The 22,620-nt window shown below is 38.9% G+C and overlaps 1 protein-coding gene across 2 annotated transcripts in view; it reads left to right on the top strand.

The window, feature by feature from the left end:
* Nucleotides 1-17,825, top strand: part of me3 (malic enzyme 3, NADP(+)-dependent, mitochondrial) — a 39,372-nt gene extending 21,547 nt beyond the window's left edge. Inside the window, exons 4-15 of one of the 2 annotated variants that reach the window (XM_034186388.1) lie at nt 6,097-6,246; nt 7,059-7,134; nt 7,207-7,368; nt 7,993-8,096; nt 8,174-8,283; nt 9,211-9,308; nt 9,813-9,926; nt 10,020-10,125; nt 13,616-13,758; nt 13,864-14,037; nt 15,456-15,554; nt 17,234-17,395. In XM_034186388.1, coding sequence (XP_034042279.1) covers nt 6,097-6,246; nt 7,059-7,134; nt 7,207-7,368; nt 7,993-8,096; nt 8,174-8,283; nt 9,211-9,308; nt 9,813-9,926; nt 10,020-10,125; nt 13,616-13,758; nt 13,864-14,037; nt 15,456-15,554; nt 17,234-17,395 — 1,498 coding nt within the window. Of the gene's footprint in view, nt 1-6,096; nt 6,247-7,058; nt 7,135-7,206; nt 7,369-7,992; nt 8,097-8,173; nt 8,284-9,210; nt 9,309-9,812; nt 9,927-10,019; nt 10,126-13,615; nt 13,759-13,863; nt 14,038-15,455; nt 15,555-17,233 lie in introns of both variants that reach the window. The other variant, XM_034186390.1, reaches the window with a different exon arrangement.
* The last annotated feature ends 4,795 nt before the right edge of the window (nt 17,826-22,620 follow it).

Raw genomic sequence — 22,620 nt, forward strand, 5'->3', positions numbered from 1 at the left:
ATGAGCTATGCTGAAAAAGGGGCTAAATTAGCCATTGTGGCCACTCAGACTTTTCATGTGCAAATTAGAAAAAGATTTCCTAGACCTATACATGAATGGTACACATCCCTGAAATGTGCATGCTGTATATTTTCAAATGAGGTGCAACATACATACATGCCCGTAAATTGAAAAGAAAATATTTGCGTTTTATAACGTGACCTCTATTCAAATTTTACAAGTTTGAAAAATTCAAAATATTGTCAATTTTCCTTGCGCGACTGCCAGTGTTCGGACCATGGTAGGCCATTTCGCTAACATAAATATGAAAGATAGATTTGTGAGCTACACATTTCTGGGAAAAAATCCAATTGCATCGGACCAAGGGAAAATTTGTGAACAATTCAGTCTTCGCCCAGATTCAAGTATTGGTAAATTTTGAAGAAACAGTGTAAATGGCTATTTTGATATGATCTTCCAGAACGTGAGGATCAACCTATCATTTTGTCATCATATGTCATTTATAGAGTGACCCCTGTAGACCATGATAGCATATTAAAAAGTTATTGCAATTTTGTTTCAATCCCAATATGTGTCATATACATCTCACCATATTTGGCTAAAACGGAAATTTGAGCAAATGTGGTCTTTCAGAATGTGAGCATAAACCTATCATCTTGTCATCATGTCATTTATAGAGTGACCCCTGTAGACCATGATAACACATTTTAAAAAAGTTATAGCAATTTTCTTCCAATGCCCATGTGTGTCATATAAATTTCATTTTATTATCATGGAACAGAAATTTGACAAAAAAACGGTGAAAATGGTTAACTTCACATAATCTCATAGAATGGTGGGACAATCCAATCATCCTGCCATCATATCTGATGTAAATAGTAATCACTGGAGAATATAAAAACACACTAAAAAGTTATTGCAGTTTTACTTCAATGCTGATACGTGTCCTATAGATGTAACCATATTTCGCCCAACAGCCAATTTTGAAGAAACTGAAGTAATGAAATTCTTGAAACAATCTCCCAAAATATGAGAACCACAAGTTTCAAATTAACATAGTACACAAGTTAATAATACCAAGTGATAACTGATAACTCACATGTAACTACAAACTATTGACAAATGGACACTTGCAAGTCACTACAACCAAGTGTAGGTCACAATAACACACAGTCAAGGACAAGTCACCACCACCAGGTGACACAGACTTGGTAAGGAAAAGAAGCTGGTGCTGCAACAATATATATCATACACAGAGTGACAACTGGACACAGGGTCCATGACACAATGTACAATCAAAACAGAGCGCAACATGTAGACTCTGGCAGGGTGAACATTACTGTAGGGCGTTGGTAACACTCTCCACAAGTGACGGCAGTCCACCTTCTGCTTCTGCAGCCACACAGTCAACAGCCTCGACAGGGTCCAGTGTTGATTACATCAGACAGTATACAGCAGAGGGGGCAGCATTGTTTGCACTGATCTCCTGGTGTATAAATTATGAATTGTATATTGGAATATAATTAATGCCAGAAATGCAAGCCATTCTAGAGTTGATAAATGGTCCAGGGAACTAGAAATTGTAGTAAGTGAAGATCACTGGAAACAATGTTTTACAAAGTTGAGATCCTGTACTGAAAATAGCCAACTGAGATCCTTCCAATATAAATTTTTGCACAGAGCTATTGTGACTAATGAAATACTAGTGAAATATGGCAAAAAAACAGTTAGACACATGCTACTTCTGTGGAAGCCACATTGAAACTATGGAACATCTATTCTATGATTGTATGCGTCTCAGTGTGCCGAAAAAGTGCTGATGTCCACGTCTTCTGCAATTTCTGTGCTAGTCAGACGACGTCCCAGATCAACAAAGCCTTCACTTTGGAAATGAACGGCACATTCTACTGTTACAGGAGTTTTTGTCATGGAAAGAGGAGCGGAGAAATTCGCGCATCAGGACGGAGCTGCATGGCGCAAAGCAACACCGTGATGAAGCCTCACAGGACATGTTCTGGCATGTCCAGCTCATCCACAATTTCTCGGATAGTCACACGACTGAAAAGCCACCGAAAGCCGTCTGAAAGCCGTCTTGTGAGACCAACACGGAGGTGCTTTTGTCCCGCGCCATGAGCGACTCCGTGGTGCATCCCTCCGCTTCTCTTTCCATGACAAAAACTCCTGTAACAGTGGAATGTGCCGAAACAGTGCTGATGTCCATGTCTTCTGCCATTTCTGTGGAAGTCAGACGACATCCCGGATCAACAAAGCCTTCACTTTGGAAATGATCTGGTTGTTTCAGCGGGGTTTCAGCCTGTCGATCGGCGCTCTCCGAGCGCCGCACTCTCAGCTGCTGTGGGCGGTCTTTAAACCGGCTGGAGCACTCCTTAATCTGTGTAATCCCCATAAAATCTTCCCTGAAAGCCATCTGAACTTTCCGAATGGTGTCCACCTGGTGGTCTCTCACAGTTTCTGGAAAAATTTGATGCGGCAAAGCTCCAAATCATTCAGACATTTTATTCGCAATAAAAAATCCGATGAGAGGGGTGGACCACTGCTCACGCAAAGCCTGCTCACAGGCGAATGACGCAACCGACAGGCATGAAAAACTCATGCATGTGCACAAAGGTTCAAGCTTGGCTGATGCAATCACACGTGATTCAAATCCATATGGTTTTTGCAAAAAATAAAAAGGTCGGATAGTTTTCTAACAGACCTCGTACATGTAAATGACCTGTGGAAAGATTTTGTACAAAGGTTTTACGATATATAAGACCATATATGAATAAATGCAATGTAATGCTAGGAATAATTAGTGGAGAACACTAATCAATCTTTTATTTATTATCATAAAAAAATATATTTACAACACAAAATGTTATCAACGGGTAATCAGTATGCAGAGCCTATTACTATTTATCCAAGAACATTACAAACAAGATTCTGTGTCAAATAATTGTAAATGGGAGCCAATAAAACGTATTTTTAAAAATGATGGGTTTTTTCCCTTTCTTTTTCTTTTTTTTTTTTTGTTTTTTTGTTTTGTGTGTGATCACCTCTTTGGTAATTTATATCTGATGTATATGTCATGAAAATAAAATAAAAATATAAATAAAAAAAAAATTTGAAACTTGCCAATACAATACTGATTGAAACAATTAAAAAAGAAACACACAAAAAATACTTACTCTGTCCTATTTTCACTTCGAGCTGATCTGACAGTTGTGCACATGCTGTTGTTGTTCAACCACCAGGAAAGATCATCAAAACACACGGCGGTTAAAGTTTCCTTGAACCGTTTGAACGATAAATATCACACTGAAAATGACAGTAAATTCACAAGTTTTGGCCCCCCTATTGGTGCATTTTCCATCAGATGCAATTTAATTTTTTTAACAGGCATGGGAAGATGCACCATTTTTCTCAATATCTACCGAATATGAGGTCACAGATTAGGTCTGATCGCCGACAATTTAAATTTTAGTGAAGCATGTTTTTAACTAATTCGATAGCTCCACATAGGACTTTTTTTTTTTTAATTCATAATTTCTCAAATGTCTGTTCAAAAGACACAGTATGTTTAAAACACCAAGGAGAGTTATGCTACTTCACAAACGAGTGTTAAAACATTGTTTAAAAAGTGTTTTTATGACTTTTTCTATGTACTCAAAAATGCCATTTTTGGTCATATCAGCTTGCTGACTTGGAGGCGCATTTGCCTCAAAAAGTCACGATTGGTTACCATGACAACCACTTAATATTATGGCCAAATATTTTGGGGAAGTTTTACACTAGCCAAGTACTGTTCACACAGCCAGTTTCATTAAAATCCGTGAGATGCCACTTTCCATGTTTTGGGCCCCTATGGTTGATTTTCTCAGTCAGCTGCAAAACAAAAAATCTTATTTGAAAATATCCTTACTCCACCTCTTCATCTACATCCTGCATAAAATATAATGTGGACTACGGAACAAGCCTGGCATTTAAAAAAAAAAAAAAAGTAAAATGGCCTATCTTAAATTTATCCAGAATTCTGAATTTAATGGAGTCTGTTCTGAGATAGGCCACAGAGTTTCTTGAAATGACAGTATATTAAAAATCTGGATCTCACATTAAAAGTGGTTGACATTTTCCATCTCCACCCATCATTTTTTCCTCTCTGTTTTGTAAAAATCAGTTAAACTGATGTTGTTAGTTTGAGTCTGGGGTGACTGGTGCCCATTAATTGAAGGGTTCAGGGGCCTGTACTACGAAGCGGGGTTACTGGCTTATCAGGGTAACTTCGGGAGTAAGTTGATGACGTGTGGAGTAACTTCCCGGTTAACCCGTACTACGAAAGGTGGATAGGTTTTAATGGAGGTATGCTGCCATGGCAATTTATGTTGTGTGCCAAACCTGCTCCGAGCAGGTTATGTTCTACGTTAGCTTGAGGTTTTCGCTTAACCACTCCCTTTATAAGTACCGCCCATCCACCTTCAATCACTCCGAAGACAATGCCGGCCTACCTGGATGATCCTTTGATATTGGGGCACAAATTGTGAGGGGCTCTCTTCGCAGGGCGAGGGCTTTTAAATCCGCTGACATACCCGGAAGATATTCTCCATGAAAGATATAGATTCTCAGCCGAGGGAATTCGTTATCTTTGTCAGCTGATTGGGCCAGACGTCTGTAACATCACCCATTGTAGCACTGCCCTGACGATCGAGCAGATAATGTGCCTTGCGCTTAGATATTTTGCCAGTGGACAATTTATGTATTCCATCGGTGATGCTGAACATCTGAGCAAGAATACTGTATGTCGTATGATTCGCAAGGTAGTACTTGCTCTATCTAAACTGTTGGATGCATTTGTCGTTTTCCCTGGCCGTTTATCCGCAATGCAAATCAAAGAAGGGTTTTATGCAATCGCGGGTAATTACTAATATCAAAATAGGTCTAATGCATGTCCATTAATTAAGCGAAGTGGGGCTTATCAATAACAATTTCTCCTAGGTTTCCCAAGAGTAATAGGAGCCATTGATTGCACGCAAATCCCAATCAGTGCACCCCTGGGAGAGTACGAGGGCGATTATGTCAATCGCAAATCTTTTCACAGTATCAATGTGCAGGCATAACCATTCTATTTGGCCTATTTCATATACCCATTATCGTGTAGTCTACTCTAAGCTCACCTTCTTTTCACTTATTTCAGCCACATAAGGGTTGCTTTGGTTTGGGTGATTTTTCTAAATATTCTAATATACAATTACTGTAATTACATATTTCACATTCTTATTCTCCCCACATGGGGCTGTCCTGTTGGATAACCTTCATGCCAAAGTGATATATATGTAACTATGTTAACAGAATACCATTAATGGCTTTAAATCCTTAGATAGGTAGCCTATTTAGGAAACATTAAATTAACCTAACATCTATTAGTAGGCCTATGCCCACTTCTGAATCGTGTTGCATCTGGGCGTAATTAATGAAAGAAGGTCATTATTTTACACATATCAGATATTCCACAGGTTAATCATCTGTAACAGATTTGGAGAACAGTTGAATTGTACTTACGCATTTACCCGATCAGCAATACGTTGCCAACAAGCCTGTCTTGCTTTATTGGCAGACAATGTGTTCGACTTCCCCCTTAACGTTAATTTAAATTCCTCGTAGCTCCGCATAATAATCGTGCATTCTTCTTTGGTAAAGTAAGGTGACCATCATTGAAAAATGGTGACGTGCGCTGCAACCTGCCCCTTTTATGTGAATACGCACAAACTCCAATTAGGTTAACACAGGTTCAACAAATCAACATCTTAATCAGCGTCGTAGTACCGATTAACACCACTTGAGAACACCAGGTTTTGTCAACCCCGGTTTAAGAAGTTAACCCCGGGTTACATCTGAGTAAGTTAACCCCCTTCGTAGTACAGGCCCCAGGAGTTTGACATCTGATTGCGTTTGTTTGTTTTTTTTAAGAGGGGGGTGTTGAAGTGTAACCTGAATCTTAGACTTCCTCAACCCTGTCACAAAGATATAGAAGTTGAGTGAAATGCAGTCTTGAATCTCTGTCAGATAAAGATGGTACACTCAGGTGTTGGTGTCTTTCAGGTACATTCTGCTGATGTCACTGCAGGACAGGAATGAGAAGTTGTTCTACCGTCTGCTGACCTCTGACCTGGAGGAGTTCATGCCCATCGTGTACACTCCCACCGTCGGCCTGGCCTGTCAGCAGTACGGCCTCGCCTTCAGGAGGCCACGGTGAGACCTCAGTCTTACTTTTTCGCACATTATAGTCCATCCTTCCATTGTCTAAACACCAGTTAAGGGTCACGGGAGGCTGGGGTCTATCCCCATGGTCACTGGGCAAGAGAGGGACTACACCCCGGACAGTCCACCAGTCTATCTCAGCGTCGATTTTCAAATTACAGTTTAATACATCATAATTGTATTATTACATTTACAGATTTTGTATCTTTAGTGTTGTCGCCTATATCGGCTTAAACTTTAGTTAAATCAGGCTGCTTCTTTTTATTCAGTGTAGTACAGCAGATTCAGTTTGCAGAGCGTTAAACCCTGGTTTATTTACTTATTTATTTTGTGAATCATCAAACAGCATTTAGGTTATTTGCTTATTTTTTTGGGGGGGGGGGAATGTTAGTTTTTCGGTTCCAGTTGCATTGTACAACAGCTTAATGTACAAGTCTGATGTTTCTCAGTTGCTGCTTTTGTACTTCTGTCAGTATGCAATGCACTGGTACTGAAGCTAGCAAAGCTAAGAAGTTAACATATTAAAATTAAAGTGCATTAAAGCATTTTGTTCATAGCTGACTCACCAGTATTTGGTTGAGATGAACTATGATCTACCTTTCACCTCATGAACTTGTAACCTAAAGATTCTTCTTCTGTGCATGCAAACTCGTGCTTTTTTTTGTAGTTGTTGTCCCCCCCCAAGTGGGCTCTCACCACTGACTAAAGTGATCACAACTGAGTTTGTCTACAAGTTTAGCAAACTTTTAAACCTTGTCACCAAATCAGTTTGACGCATTAAGATTCCACCAAACTGTTTGCAGTGGACTCTTCATCACGATCCACGACAAAGGCCACATTGCCACAATGCTCAACTCCTGGCCTGAAGATAACATTAAGGTACCTCTCATTTCCTGCACATGGAGATGTTGAAGTTGCACTCTTTGCTAATAATGTGTTTTTGTTGTCTAGGCTATTGTGGTGACAGATGGGGAGCGTATCCTGGGCCTGGGGGACTTGGGTAGCTATGGCATGGGCATCCCTGTTGGGAAATTGGCACTCTACACAGCTTGTGGCGGGGTTCGACCTCAGCAGTGCCTACCTGTGCTGCTGGATGTGGGCACTGACAACCAGGTATGACCTTAGAACACCAGTCAGGCTGAAATAAAAATGACTAAAGGTTGAGAAACTGGGACGCTGCTACAGGAGATAAAGAATCCTATTCTTTGAACTGTCTGGGGAAATCTGAGTACATAGAAAATCCTGACAGACTGGGAGAGCAAACTCCACACAAAACATGAAACACTGGATCTTCATGCTGAGCCACTGTAGCACCATACAGCTTCTTAGCTAACGGCTTGTAATTGATTTGAGTTACAACCTTCAAAGCTGGTTATGCAGTAGAATTTTATTGTAAAAATATTATTCTTTACTCGGTTAATTGTGACAGTGATTATGTCAAACCTGGAGTTGCAGAATCAGCATCTGCTTTCTGTTGTCACCACAAACTTAGTGTGGTACATTAGAGAAAATGTTAAAAGCACAATACTGCAAATCTCTTTAGGGGAATATGTAAAAAACATCCTCCTGTGCAGCTCAAATTCTTAAAGTTCATAAACACATTTAATGCAGTAATTGTGCACTTTAGTGTCATCAAATGATAAAAAGTACATTTTGGTCACAGTCTAAAATTTTCAGATTGTCAGTTATTGGTTGTGGAGTGTTATTTAAATTATTTTCTTTCTTTTTTTAAACCAGACCCTGTTGAATGATCCTTTGTACATCGGTTTGAAGCATAAGAGGATCAGAGGAAAAGAGTATGACGACCTGATTGAGGAGTTCATGCAGGCTGTGACAGATAAGTGAGTAAAAAAACACACACAACCAGAGGGTATGTGGGCGTTCTCAGTTTCTAAACGATGGTCATTTCGCTCTGCAGGTACGGGATGAACTGCATGATTCAGTTTGAGGATTTTGCCAACACAAACGCTTTTCGTATCCTCAACAAATACAGGAATCGTTACTGTACTTTCAACGATGATATCCAAGGTGACACAATTTGAAAACACTCACACACACTAACATTTATATGAAGCCACATGAATGTTGGTGCAGAACTACATACTCCTCAGCACCCCCTGGTGGTGCTAATAGAGTACAACACTTGTCTCTAAAATAAGAAGGCTGGGTGTTGCCAAAGCAAGGTTTGCATCTGAATCCTTGTTCTATAATTTATTTAAAAGAGCCTCTTACTGGAAAATTAAAAATGTTTATATATGTTTTAAAAGAGCAAGTGGTGCTAATAAATAGTTTATTATATGGCTGTTTTTAGCTGCATTGACAGAATTTTATAGATATCTATGGAGTATGTTCATGTCTGACTTGGTTCTGGTTAGTAATAAAGTTTTCAGTCTGTTCTTGACTGTTAGGAGCTGTGCTGTCATCTTTGTGGTCTTCATTTTGCATGCCCACTTCGAGCTGTTAATTCCTCCAATTCAGTGAGAGAAAATGTCAAAGTTGCAATTTTTAAAATTTATTTAACCAAGTTTGTCCCACTGAGATCGAGACCTCTTTTGCAAGGTAGACCTGGACAATTATAAAGTTTCCAATTCACCTAACCTGCATGTCTTTAAATGTGGGAAGAAACCTGGAGCACCCGGAAGAAACCCACGCAAACATGAGGAAAACATGCAAACTCCACACAGAAAGACCACAGGTGGGAATCGATCCCATGACCTTCTTGCTGTGAGGCAACAGTGCTAACCACTAAGCCACTGTGCTGCAAATCTGATACGCGATCTGGACCAGTTGTCATGGTAACAGTCTGAGATTGGAAAATATCAGACTGGAAATCACCCAGTCAGAGACTATATATATATTCATTGCAACATTTTTAGAAATAGGTAAATGTATGTAAACGTATGTTGCATTTGTTTCACTCACTCACTTTATTTATTTATTTATTTTGTCTTTCAGGCACAGCTTCGGTAGCTGTTGCTGGGATTTTAGCAGCTTTGAAGATCACAAAGAACAAACTGTTGGACCACAAATTTGTTTTCCAGGGAGCAGGAGAGGTGAAAAGATCCCTTATTCAATTAAAATGGCTCTCCTACATACCTGTAATTATTGAGATGAGGGCATTTTCATGGGAAAGGTTGCAAAGAATTCCCACTTGCCTTGGTAAACACATTGGATCTTGGACTATCACAAGTGGAAGACAAAAACCAGTGTGTGTCCCAAGCCTCCGTAGACGTGTGTGAACATTTTTACCGTCTCTTTGGCTCTCACTTCCACTGTGTTCAGGAAAGGACAGATTTTAATGGAATGGAATCGTACCAGTATTGGTACATGCTTCCTTCATATAGTATTGTGCTGTCTGCTGGGTGACAAGCCTTCTGATAGGTTGTAATGATACTCTGATAATATGATGCATACCTCACTTGCAAAAACACCTTATATCTGTTGCCATGGTCATTGTTTAGGAAACAACAATTTTACAACCTTTTCCATGAAAATGCACTCCGGTGTGTCATAAAAATGTTGAATCTTTTTATTTATTTATTTAATTTATTTGTCAGGCTGCTCTGGGTATTGCTCACCTGCTTATGATGGCAATGGCCAAAGAGGGTGCAACTCGAGAAGAAGCTGCCAAGAGGATCTGGATGGTGGACTCCAAAGGTCTCATTGTAAAGGTATGGTTTATTCTGGAGGTTCTGTAGTCTGTGTTTATGTAAATCCACAAACTGCACCAACTGGAGGTGTTTTTAACATTTACCTCCATGCAGGGAAGAGGCCACCTAAACCATGAGAAGGAGGAGTTTGCTCATGACCACCATCACCTAAAGACTCTGGAGGAGGTGGTGAACACCATCAAACCCACCGCCATCATAGGTGAGTTTATCCAAAGCAAGGACAGTAAATAACCCTTTTTCTGTAATACATCCTTTTGATAACTTCTTGACCAGTGGTAGGAAAGAAAGAAAGAAAGAAATTAGATTTATGTGCTTTTTCCCCCCTCACATAATCCAATCCATTGGTGGCCATGCCAGAAATGGTAATTTGCTCAAACTTTCTACAGTCCACTAATTCACGCTGTGATTCATTGGTCTCAAATTGTACAGTTGCAATACAGTTTTGCAGGTACGACTGATGCTAAAATGCTTCTGCCGTTAAAGCATTAGCTGCACCATTGTGTTATTACACGTGAATATTAGTGCGTGTACCTGTGAGACATGTGATGGAAAAGTTTGAGAACCTTATAAAGCTAAACGCAGAAACGGATTGTTTGTTTTTGCTACATTTGACTTCCTGGAAAATAGAACGTCAGATTGTCTTTTTTGTTCTTTTTTTTTTTTTTTTACTTCTGTGCACACGTTAGAGAAACTTTCTTGGACATGACATACAGCTAAATACGTTCTACACATTTAACCAATCCTAAATATAGTTAGACACAATGTTGTGTAAATGATGAACACAATTTCTTCAAACTGCATTCATGCTAAAACATTGAGAACAGCTACCATGTTGTAGCAAATAGCCTGTTCACTAACTAGCTGGCTAGCATCATTGTTCACATTTCCACTCTCTCAGAATGTGTAGATGGATTGTTGGGTTACAGGTTCTGATAACTGCATAGCTGTGTCCCAGTTCAGGGGCTGCATCCTTCTAAGGCTGCAATTGTGGGCCATACATGTCATGAGTGGTGCGACTACTCTGTCCCATTTGAAATTATTTTGAAGGATACACCAGTCCCCCCACTACACACACATACACAAAAGACAACACAGTTAAAAACCACTTTTAGGCTCCGTATGTGCAATTGTAAATAAATAAAGTTGTAAGTACTAAAAAATGATTTAATTACAGGCTACACCCACTAGGGTCTCCCATCCAGCTGCCAAGGTTGTTTGGTTCCAGGGCGTAGGAGCGGAAGAGTTACAGACTCAATAGCAGAAACACTCTGTGGCCTAAATACTCTCATTTAGTGGCTGGTTCCAGCCTCTGCTGTATCTGCAGGCCTGAAGAGCTTCATAGGACACAGCACTTAGAAGTTTGCAGACCCTAAATTAGGACACGCCATGAAAGGGTCCTATCTCACTGGGAATGACTGTTGGAGAGCATTTGGAGATGCAGCTTAGCGACCAAACACACAAACAAGCACATTGTAATTCCCTTTTGCTGTTCCCTTGGGGTTTTTTTTTCTCACTCTTGATTTGCACATTACTTTGGCACAGATGCATCCTCCTATGTTTTGGCTCTGATGGACATATGACATCACATTTCCACTGCACGGCATTTAGCAGAAAGACTGTACCGGTTTAAAGACACGTGTGTCGTTTATGAAAGTATGTGCTCATATTTCCTCAATGATCATGCGTTCCTCACAATGAGCACATCAAAGAATGGCAGCATTGGAGGAGAAAAAATTATTTTGACTTTGTTACCAAGTACCATATAACTTAGAACAAAACTCAAATGCTTATAGACTTTGATGATGATGATGAATACTTTATTGAGCAAGTTAAAAACATTTATACATTGCGCACATTCATCTTTGAAAATCCGTACATTACTCAAAGGGAGTAGAATGAAGTAAAACTTATATTTTCTACCCCCTTTCACATGTTTTATTTTCAACTACGCAGACAAGAATAAATAAAAAAACTTTGAGATCATATATACCTATATAAACACACACCTTGCATTATACATATCAACATGTATTTACATAAATACACTACCTCTATACACAAATACCCTTACATACACCAATACACACACTAAATTCAATGATATTTGACAATATAACACTTTTAACCCACCCAAGCCCATGCATGCATGCACGCACATTTACCTATATTCGATTAAACTTGATGATATAATTTTTTTTTTTTTGATGATATAATTTTTTTTTTTTTCCCCACACACATGTATCATGGGCAACTCGTGTGCATTCATATTTCCCATACATTCGTCATGACCAAATAATATAACAGTTTAGATCCACAAACATGCACACCTGTATGTATACTAAGAATTATGTTATTCAGTTTCATATTTTTTTAATATTTTGAGTTTAAAATTTCTTTTGAATTGATGTACTGTATTACATACTTTGATGTCCTCAGTTAGGTTATTCCATAAATCCACCCCATGTCTCGTAAGGCACATTTGTTTCATTGTTGTACGAGCACACTGTTTTTTTAAATTATATTTCCTTCTTAGATTGTAATCTCCCTCTCTTTCACTAAACAATTTTTGGAGGTTATCTGATAGTAGGTTTTGTTTCACTTTAAAAATTATTTGTAAAGTTTTAAATTCTGCAAGATCTCTAAATTTTAGTATTTTGGATTGTAAAAACAGTGTACTCGTATGATCTCTGAAGCCTACATTATGGATGATTCTTATTGCCCTTTTCTGTAACTTAAAAAGTGTGTCTACATTACTTTTATATGTATTACCCCATACCTCAATGCCATAGCTAATATAAGGTAATATTAATGTGCAATAAATAATATATAAGGACTCCTGATCTAAGAAATGTTTGGCTTTCCCCATTATGGAAATACTTCTGGCCATTTTGGATTGTATGCTAGCAATGTGGGGTTTCCAGCACATCCTGTGATCGATTATTATTCCTAAAAATCTATATTAGTTAACCCTTTCAATAGGAACCATGTCAATTTTAAGATTTACTTTTGTTTTCATTTCTCGGTTTCCAAAGAGCATTAATTTTGTCTTTGAAATATTAAGTGACAATTTATTACTGTCAAACCAATTTTTTTATTTAATAATTTCTATTTGCATTTCGATCATAAGTTGTTCCAGGTTTTCCCCAGAACATACTATTGTTGTGTCATCACTTTGTTGACACTTTTGTCAGAGAACAGCCATGCCACTGTTTCCATACCACCCTCTGCTGGTCACAGTCAAAGAGGCGTGTTTGTCACCAATCTGAGTCCAGCTACTGTGGAGGAGCTCCCACTGGGGGGAATTTAGTCTGGCTTGGGGTTCAGAACCCACGGTGGGGTTGTCTTTTTCTTTTCTTCAATGGAAGCCCAACTTTTGAGTTCCAGGTTTGCCTCAGAAGCAGCACTAAAGCTTAAATGTAAGACTGTAATTTGACCAGATATGGCTGCTAGGAGTTCATCATTTCTACTTCAGTACTTAATAACAATCCTACGACAGTCTTCTTAAATCGCTCAGAGTGAGAAACATAGCACTTAGTGTAGGTGATCGAGTCAGCCATTGGAGCAGGTGAACATTAACAATAGATCCCTTAACTGTCCATGTGCCCCACCCGCATGCACACTCAAAATTATGGCGCAACCCCGCTTATTCTGATGGGTTTTGCTTCTTACTGTGTTTGCTGCATTTGAAGGAGTTGCTGCTATTGGAGGAGCATTTACAGAGAAGATAATCAAAGACATGGCGTCCTTCAATGACAGACCGATCATTTTTGCTTTGAGCAACCCGACCAGCAAGGCGGAGTGCACGGCAGAGCAGTGCTACCAGCTCACACAGGTACAGTTCACGATTTTAGTCTTAACTTCTTCAGTTGACACTTCCTAAATTCTTCCTTTCGTTTTCATTTCTGCTTTGGATTATTTTGTTCCTCTGTCTGATCAGGGCCGAGGCATTTTTGCCAGTGGAAGTCCGTTTAGCAAAGTGACCCTGGCAGACGGGCGCAGCTTCTACCCCGGTCAGGGAAACAATGCCTACGTGTTCCCTGGTGTGGCGCTCGGCGTTATCGCCTGCGGAGTGCGCCACATATCGGATGATGTCTTCCTCACGACAGCAGAGGTCTTTTCTTCCTTTACCAATTTTTATTATTGTAACCAACTGACACGGTAATCACAACATTGTTTTTGGAATATAGCATTACAACACAACTCTTTTTTTGTGTGAAGTTACTACCTCAGCTGAGGTGGTTTCAGTTTAGCGGTGGTTTGCTCGTGCAAAAAGTTATGAGCCGATTGTATTCAGTTAAATATCTAAGGCTCTGTTTGTTGGTGGATTAGAAATCTGTGGTCCAAATCTATTTGGAGCACACACTGTTGTTTGTGTGGCGGGAATTGTCGAGGCAAACCAGCGTATCAACCACTTTAACAGCCGAGATATCCTGGAATCTGGTCCATTACTGTTCAGAGGAGGAACACAGGGGTGAGCGGTTTTTCTGCTAAGGAAATAGATTTGGAATCAGCAGGCAGGGGAGACATAACGCCATAAGCTTTCGTGACTGGTATTAAGAACAGCTGTGACATCAACAACTGTAAATGAAGATTTTATTTCATTGTTTGAGATGAACCTCAAACAGAAAGTCCTGAATGACTATAGGTACTGTGACCCACCGACTGCACTATTTTGCTATCACCTTGAATCTCCTTATCTTCTGGGCTGTATGTCACACTGGGGTATTAGTCGCTCTTGTCCAAAATGTGTCATGAAGTGCGAAACGGATATACAAGTCAAACCAGTCTGTCATATTTATTTTAAAAAAGTGTTACTGCTTCATGTAGTAAAAAACAAAATTAATTTAATCAGGGAGTTATTTATATGTAAAGCAAACACTGCATTAGCAAGCAGAAGCTAACAGACTAATTAATGTTATTGTACAAGACAGATCATACGATCAGCGTCTTTGTTTTAAGCCATATTTAAAATTTGGACCTCAAATGAAAAAATGGTTTCTTGTGGTGAACGTTGCAGCTCTGTTGCCTGACCACACCTCATTTCCTGTCTTAACACACCCACGAAAGATTTCATGATTTGGAAAGACTGTCCGTTGGACTGTTAAAGTAACAACTGTGGTGGGTGGAAACTATCACGCACTCATGTTGCTCTGCACATCCCTTTGCACCACATGGAAGATGGAGCCCACAGTTTTACATGAGGATTAACCCATTAAATTTGGTGTATGGTTCAGATTTAGGAGTAATTATAGTATATGTTTTTGATCAGTTTTGTCATTAACAACAAATTAGCACAGTCTTAATACATTTGAAGGAAATGTGTGTTGTATTGCTTATTCTCTACAAATTCAGTTTAATCTTGATCAACAAGGTGATAGATAATGTTCATCTTTTAATGATTGTTTAAATTTTTGTTTTTTAATATTGATATTTGTAAGCATTTTTTGAGAAACATTTTGGAAGTGGTATACAAAGTAATCTACATAAATGAGATGAGTTTAAATTAAATTAATGAATTCTCTCTGCCAGGCGATAGCCGACATGGTAACAGAGGAGCACTTGGCTGAAGGAAGACTCTACCCTCCTCTCAGCACCATCAGAGAGGTGTCCTTCAAGATTGCTTTGAAGGTATGCCATATTTCCACGTACTCTAGTCTCAAAACTAAATCAACGTATTGAGTAGGACATTTTAAGTATATATATATATATATATATATATATATATATATATATATATATATATATATAAAAGTAGGCAGTTTGTCCCACTACCTGATTGACTACCTTTGGCCTCACAATCAGCACACAAAAAAAAAACAACCTAAGTCTGAACTTCTGCATCATCCAACCCCAGGATGAACATTGAGGTCATCCTGGGACTGGGAACATTGTGGTAAACAGGTCCATCTGACTCGTCTTGATGGACCTGTTTACCTACCTCAGCAGCACACTTGCATTGCATAACTATCAATGAAGAAGTGAGTGTCAGGATTGCAAGAGCCAGTACGACTTTTGGGAGACTATATGCCAGTGTCTGGAACAGAAGTGGCATTGGAACAGAAGAGGCATTAGACCAGAGACCAGGCTGAAGGTTTATAGACCAGTAGTGCTCCTGTTGCTGCTCCAGCACGACTTTTGGGAGACTATATACCAGTGTCTGGAACAGAAGAGGCATTAGACCAGAGACTAGGCTGAAGGTTTACAGACCAGTAGTGCTCCTGTTGCTGCTCTACACTAGTGAAACTTGGACAGTGTACCAATGCCACATCAAGAAGTTGAACCACTTCTCCACAACATGCCTCAGAAAGCTGCTGAACACCAAGTGGCAGGACAGCTTCTATACCATTTTAATGCAGTCCTAGTTTTGCTGGACTGGCCGTGTTGCTCACATGCCAGAGTATCAGCTGCTCAAAAGGATCTTCTATGGCAGAGGTCTCAAACTGATTCCAGAAAGGGCCACTAAGGTGCAGGGTTTCTTTGCAACCACCCACTCCACCAGGTGATTTCACTGATTAACATCACTTTACAGATGGAATCCGCTAATCAGTGAAATTATCTGATGAAGTGGGTGGTTACAAAGAACACCTGTAGCCTCTTGGCCGTTTCTGGAATCAGTTTGAGACATCTGTTCTACGGCGACCTACAGCAAGGGAAGTGGTCCCAAGGAGGTCAAAAGAAGTGCTTTGAAGACTCACCTCTTTTTTTCTTTTGGATGACAATGATGATCCTCATCGGAACAATGGACAACACACGCACACACCTGATTCAGTATTTCCACATCCAACTTGCTCTCTTGTTTTCCACATTTATTTGTTAGCTCCTCAAAGTACACCCTCCACCTCCTCAACACAGTCTTTGTCAAAACATTTCCATCCTTCTTCATCCCACCACCAACTGTCCTCGTCTTCCTTCCTCTGTCCAGAGGTCACACCCAGTACCATCCTAGCTGTGTCCCTCACCACTTCAGCAGTAGTTGTCCAGTCATCCAATATCTCAACACGTCACCCAGCGTCTCTCTTCCTCCCTGAATTTCTTACGCCATTTTTATTCTTTCTTCCGTGTCATCTTGGCTCAGTCCTCGCTTTCTTACAAACTACCATCCAATGCTGGCTAGTTATTCTCCTGCAGCAGAATGTTTACCATTATGACAATTTATAGAATACTTCCAGCCCAACATGTAAATTATGAACCCTGTTTCATGTGTTGGGCTGAATTCTAAGACAACTGTGTTTCTGAATGTTCTGATTCCAGCTTTGCATCAGCCTCTTATATTTTCTTGTTGGGTTCTTTGTTTCTCCGTGTGACAGATTGTAAACTACGCATACAGAAACAACATTGCTTCACTGTATCCTGAACCAAAGGACAAGGAGGAGTTCCTCCTGTCTCACATATACAGTCCTGATTACGACTCCTTCACTCTGGACACATACAGCTGGCCGCAGGAGGCCATGAATGTCCAGGTCGTGTAAGAACATCAGTTTCATGCATCTCTGTGGTGTGATTTTCAGTTTCTGCTTTGTCTTTGCTCACAAACACAGCCTCTTTTGTTTTCCTTTTAAAACTGGCAGTACAGCGCCCCCCTCAGTGATTTAGTGCGACTGTATTGTCATAAATGAATTGTGAACCAAAACGTGATTCATATGATCAAGTTGTCTCTGAGCTGCCTTTGTATTTCACCGGTTTTCATTTTTCCATTTTCTGTATTAGTGTTAAATTAAAATACATTTTATAGAGTACCAAACATAAGTGTACACATAACCATATTTAGCTGCACTTAGACATTTATTACAGTTTTATCCTAAGAGGAAAACTATCACAGTATAAAATCATCCAAAGTTCTGCAGAGACTTAAAACTAAAACTGCTGTCTAGAAGGGAACTCATTAAAGTGCCCTAATGCTCCTCTGTCTTTTAGCATATCACTCCAAAATGTAGGCTAACAATCTGTTGCACATAAAGACTCTAACAGTCTCTTTCACAATGGTAAAAATTTATTTAAAAATTTTCTGGCTCTGGCATACACACATGTGTGTGACTCAGTAGCTGACTTTTCTGAAATGATCTGAGTTTAATGAAATTTATTTCTATGTGTATGTTTCAGTGGTGGGCACAGTTCTGCTAATCCGCTAACAGCTAATTAGCGAAGCTATCTTTTTCATGAATGGATTAGCTATTCAGATAACTTTGAAAACTATCAGGGGATTAATTAGCTTCTGCTAAATTTAGTTCCACTAACTTTCAGCCCACTAATATTTCTTCGCTGGCATAGTGAGTAAGACCAAACGGTCAAAAACATTTGTAAACCCTAAAACCAAACATTAATTCCTGCCTCTTGCGTGTTTTGCAACAGCCAAGCTGCCTTAAGGAACTCAGCCCTCCCCCAGCAGAAGGGGGCCGGCCGGCTGCCGCTGGAAAAAAAGTCATTTACTTTCAACATACAGCAGCTCAGACAGTGGCAGAAGAGGTAAATCGCAATGTCATTTTCAGTCATGGTCACAACATAAGTCTTCACCAAACTAACTACATTCCTTGAACTATAAAAACACAACAAATCTGTAACACTAACAACACTCCTAAACTAAAATGTACTCCAATAATAATAATAAAAAAAAACCAAACAAACCCTGAACTCCTATAATGCATTGCTGGAATGCATTATGATCAACAGTGTGTCTGCTTTAAAAGACAGTGTATACATGCAAACCTTTACTTTTATAAGTGAAAAGACATTTATGGAGTTAAATTTGTCTTATTAATACCTGCAAATGCACAGAGGGTGATTGACAAATAGTCCTTGATTTGCACACGTTTTGTGATCCACAAACACAGATTTCTGTTTTTCTGATTTGTAACATGTTTGTTGGTTTTTACATATAGATGTGTATTTGTAAATACATAATTTTTTCCATTTGTAAAAGAAAAAAAAGAAAAAAAAGGCATTTGCAAAACTGAAAATTCTGTTTGTGAAGGGTGACTCAGCTTGTTAGCCGCTTTCACACTCCATCCATTAGATGGCAGTGTTCTATGCATTTTGAAGGGGGGGGCGGGGTGATGAGACGAGACTGATTTCCCATAATGTCTTTTGGCGCGTGGGTCGGTTTAATGCTTAAACCGTCAGAATTAGTGCATTACTTTTAAAAGTGCAATATTTCCACTTTGTCAAAATGACAGAGTTGCTGTTAATGTGTTGATAAATTGTCTGGAATTAGTCTGTTTATAAATGAAACCATGATTGAAAGTGCCTTGCGTTTGATCTGCACTTCCACTGTGAAAGGTAAGTAAGACATCTTTGCAGCAGCCGACAGGGTGTGTAAAGACAAAGGCAGTGGCTCGTTGTTTTGGGTTTGTGATTGCTTTTCATTGAATTTACTCAGAAGCCTCTGCAGCGCTAAAACTCTACACTGTGCCGAGTCAGTAATAAAAGTTAGCACTTAGCTTTAACTTCCACTAATTTTTTTTAGGGGTTTATCGGTTTAGTGTTATGTTAACTTTTCAGTTAGCGATTTAGTGGTTATTGAAGCTAACTTTTCGGTTACCTGTGCCCACCACTATGTTCTCGTGATTTATTTCAAGGACTAAATTTCTTGGTGCATTCTCTTTCCCCCAAATGTTTTTTTCTTTTCTTAGATAACTATTTACAAATTAGAGTTGGGCGGGGGACCTCCTTGGATCAATTCTCATCTGCTTTCCTAATTTTAGTTTCAGGAGTACAAGGAACTATTTATTTCAAAACAAAAAATAATTTCTTAAAGGAGTCAAATTATGCTAATTTTATTTTTAATCTGAAGCTAAACTAAGGGGTTGTGGTTTCATTTTGCACTTAATATGAATGTAGAAACTACACTACTGTAAGAAACATTTGGTTCGGCTGATTTTCATTCTTTTGTCACGTCACAGAAGTCTGTGGCTGTGTCCCAAATCAGGGTCTGCATCCTTCTAAGGTCTGTGTCCCAAAAGTTTTAAGATCTGTTGCCCTGTTTTTTTTTTTTTTTTTTATACAGCTCTTACTAAAGCATGTTACAGATCACAGCCTCTAAGTACACTTACCCCCCCTTTGTGTGTCAAATCTGTTTTCAAAAACATTTGTTTCAGGAGAAATGAATGATGGTGAATGGAGCAGACATTCAGAGAGCTCCAAAAATCCACCGTACGCCCACAATAGCAACTGAATAAAGCGAACGACCTGCTGTTTAATTATCGGCATGTTAGTGGGACGATGTCTGAAGAAATATGGTTGTCAGTGTTTTGTTTTTCATAATAAACCAGTTTATGTCATGCTGCATAGGTTTTAGAAGCTAGCTTCAGTCCATGTGTGCTGTCAATGCAGATTTTAATCTGAATTTACAGTAAAAGTATAAACAGCAAATAAAATAATGCCACCAGCCATGTATCATCAGTACTCATAAAATACAAGAACACGGTCAGACCTACACTAAGGTCTGGGAAAAGTTCATTCATATATGCATGGTACCTTGCATATTATGCATTCGTTGTGCACATCCTCAAATTATCGCTACATGTTCACAAGATGCAGAATACACATGAACAGTAGGGGCAGTATCGGGATGATCATCATCATCATCAACAACAAGAGATCACATCAACTTTATCCTGAAGGAAATTATTTTGCCAGAGTACAGAAACGGTAAACAGTGAATGTTTTTTTTTAATAAGTACAACAAATTAATGCGAAATGACTGGAAGACATTTGCACAAGATGTTTAATAACACTGCACATACCTCTGAATAACTGTTTATGTATTCTAATCCAATTACATTATTTACGCAAATCTGATTGGACGGTGGTAAAATATTTGACCGTTTCACATTTGATGTATTACTCCGCGCCCTGAACGCGTTGCTGCGCAGGTGTCAAAAATGGCACTGTCACCTGAGAGCGACAGAAACTAGTACAGCCACGATGATGCTGAAATGCATGGATTTAACTGGATTGATTGATGGATTTAACTCGATATAGCTGACGAGATGGAGAAATCTGCTCACAGAATTTCCAGTTTGGCATGAAGGCACTGTTGCTATGGTAAGCTTTGAGGAGCCAACCACACCCTTTCACAACAATTCGCCGACCGAATTACTTACAGAAAAATAAACTCTCCAAACATTGGAACTGGATTAGAATGGGAATAACCCTGTTGTGTCTGATGATTTGTGGATGTTAATGCTGGATTACTGTCGCAAATATCAGTTTTATGGGCTCCACTGACGCATTGACAGTAATACTCAACTTGCGACTGTAAAATCCAGCATTAATGTCTGCAAATCAGACACAACAGGGTTATTCCCTAATTCATGCTGCAGAAGGGGAGGAGTTATACAGCCTGATTGCCAGAGGTAGGAAAGCACTCCTGTGGCGTTCCGTGGTGCTCAACAACGAAATAAAAATGTTTTGAAGATTAGTTGTGTGACCATGTCAGCAATTACCTACATCTACTGTAAATGCTTCCTCATCGCCGTTGCACAGCAACAAATACACCCTTCAGAACAGGTTTAAAGAGATCAGCAAAATGATACAACTTGATATAGAAATCTATGTTCTGTAGTCTGAGTACTCTGGTCTGTCCTCTGGTGGTATCCTCCAGTAGCAACGTGAATGTTTTTTTTTTTTTTAAACATCTATTTCTGGCCTCACATTCTTTCATTTATTCCTAAACCAGAAAACAATTTCTCTCATATGATGCAGTCATCAAAGACGAGTATTGTTTTAATATGACCAAGTTTGTTTAAAAAATGTTTTAATGTGTTGAAAATGTGTGTAATAGGACTCAGGCTTTGGATTTTAGGAACATGTTGTGATAAACGAACAAATGGGATTTGTTTTTGCCTGATTTTTCACAGTAGGGCTGGACGGTACGGCCAAACAGTTATATCACAGGACATATTAAAGCACAAACCAACTATATATCACAGTCTTCGTTTTTATAAACATTTCAAAATTAATACTCTGAAGTGGTAAAGTACTGCTGGTAAGAGAACCGCATGGCAGCTACTTCAATACATCATTAACTGAATTACTTCAATATATTTCACATGGAACAGAGATTTTAACACCATTTATGGGTGATTCTTTAACTACGGGCACTATTGGCCTTGTAAATGTAATTTCAACCACACCATTGCCTTACAATATAAAGCGCCTTGGGGCAACTTTGTTGTGATTTGGCGCTATATACATGTGCTCTGATGTCACTGTTTATCTCCATAGAAACTACCCAAACAATCTTTCATACAAACTGTTTAAAAGGACATTACAGTGTTGTGGTGGAAATTACGGCAATAGTGTGGGACAACTACATTTAAAAAAAAAAAAAAAAAAAATCCCTAACCCTAACAGTTGTATGACATTGAATACCCCAATTATGTTTGGATTATTTTACTGATATTTTATTCAGAGATATTTTAAAACATTAGAAATATTTTAAAACATTAGAAAAAAAAACATTTCTTTACCATTCATTTTTATCATTGAAGATCAAAGTCTGGGTGTGGGACAAGCACAAAACGGCAATATTTGCATATAATGATGCTGAAAAAGGGTGAAAAAGTCATCATAGACTACTAGAACAAATTTCTTAACACTTTCATTGTAAAGATAACTATAAAAGTGTGAAATTTCCCCTTTTTTCTGTTTTTCATACAATATGATCAAAGGACATAAGTGCCCGTAGTCTAAGAAT

Source organism: Thalassophryne amazonica, chromosome 14 (assembly GCF_902500255.1).
Source record: "Thalassophryne amazonica chromosome 14, fThaAma1.1, whole genome shotgun sequence".
Lineage (NCBI taxonomy): Eukaryota > Metazoa > Chordata > Actinopteri > Batrachoidiformes > Batrachoididae > Thalassophryne > Thalassophryne amazonica.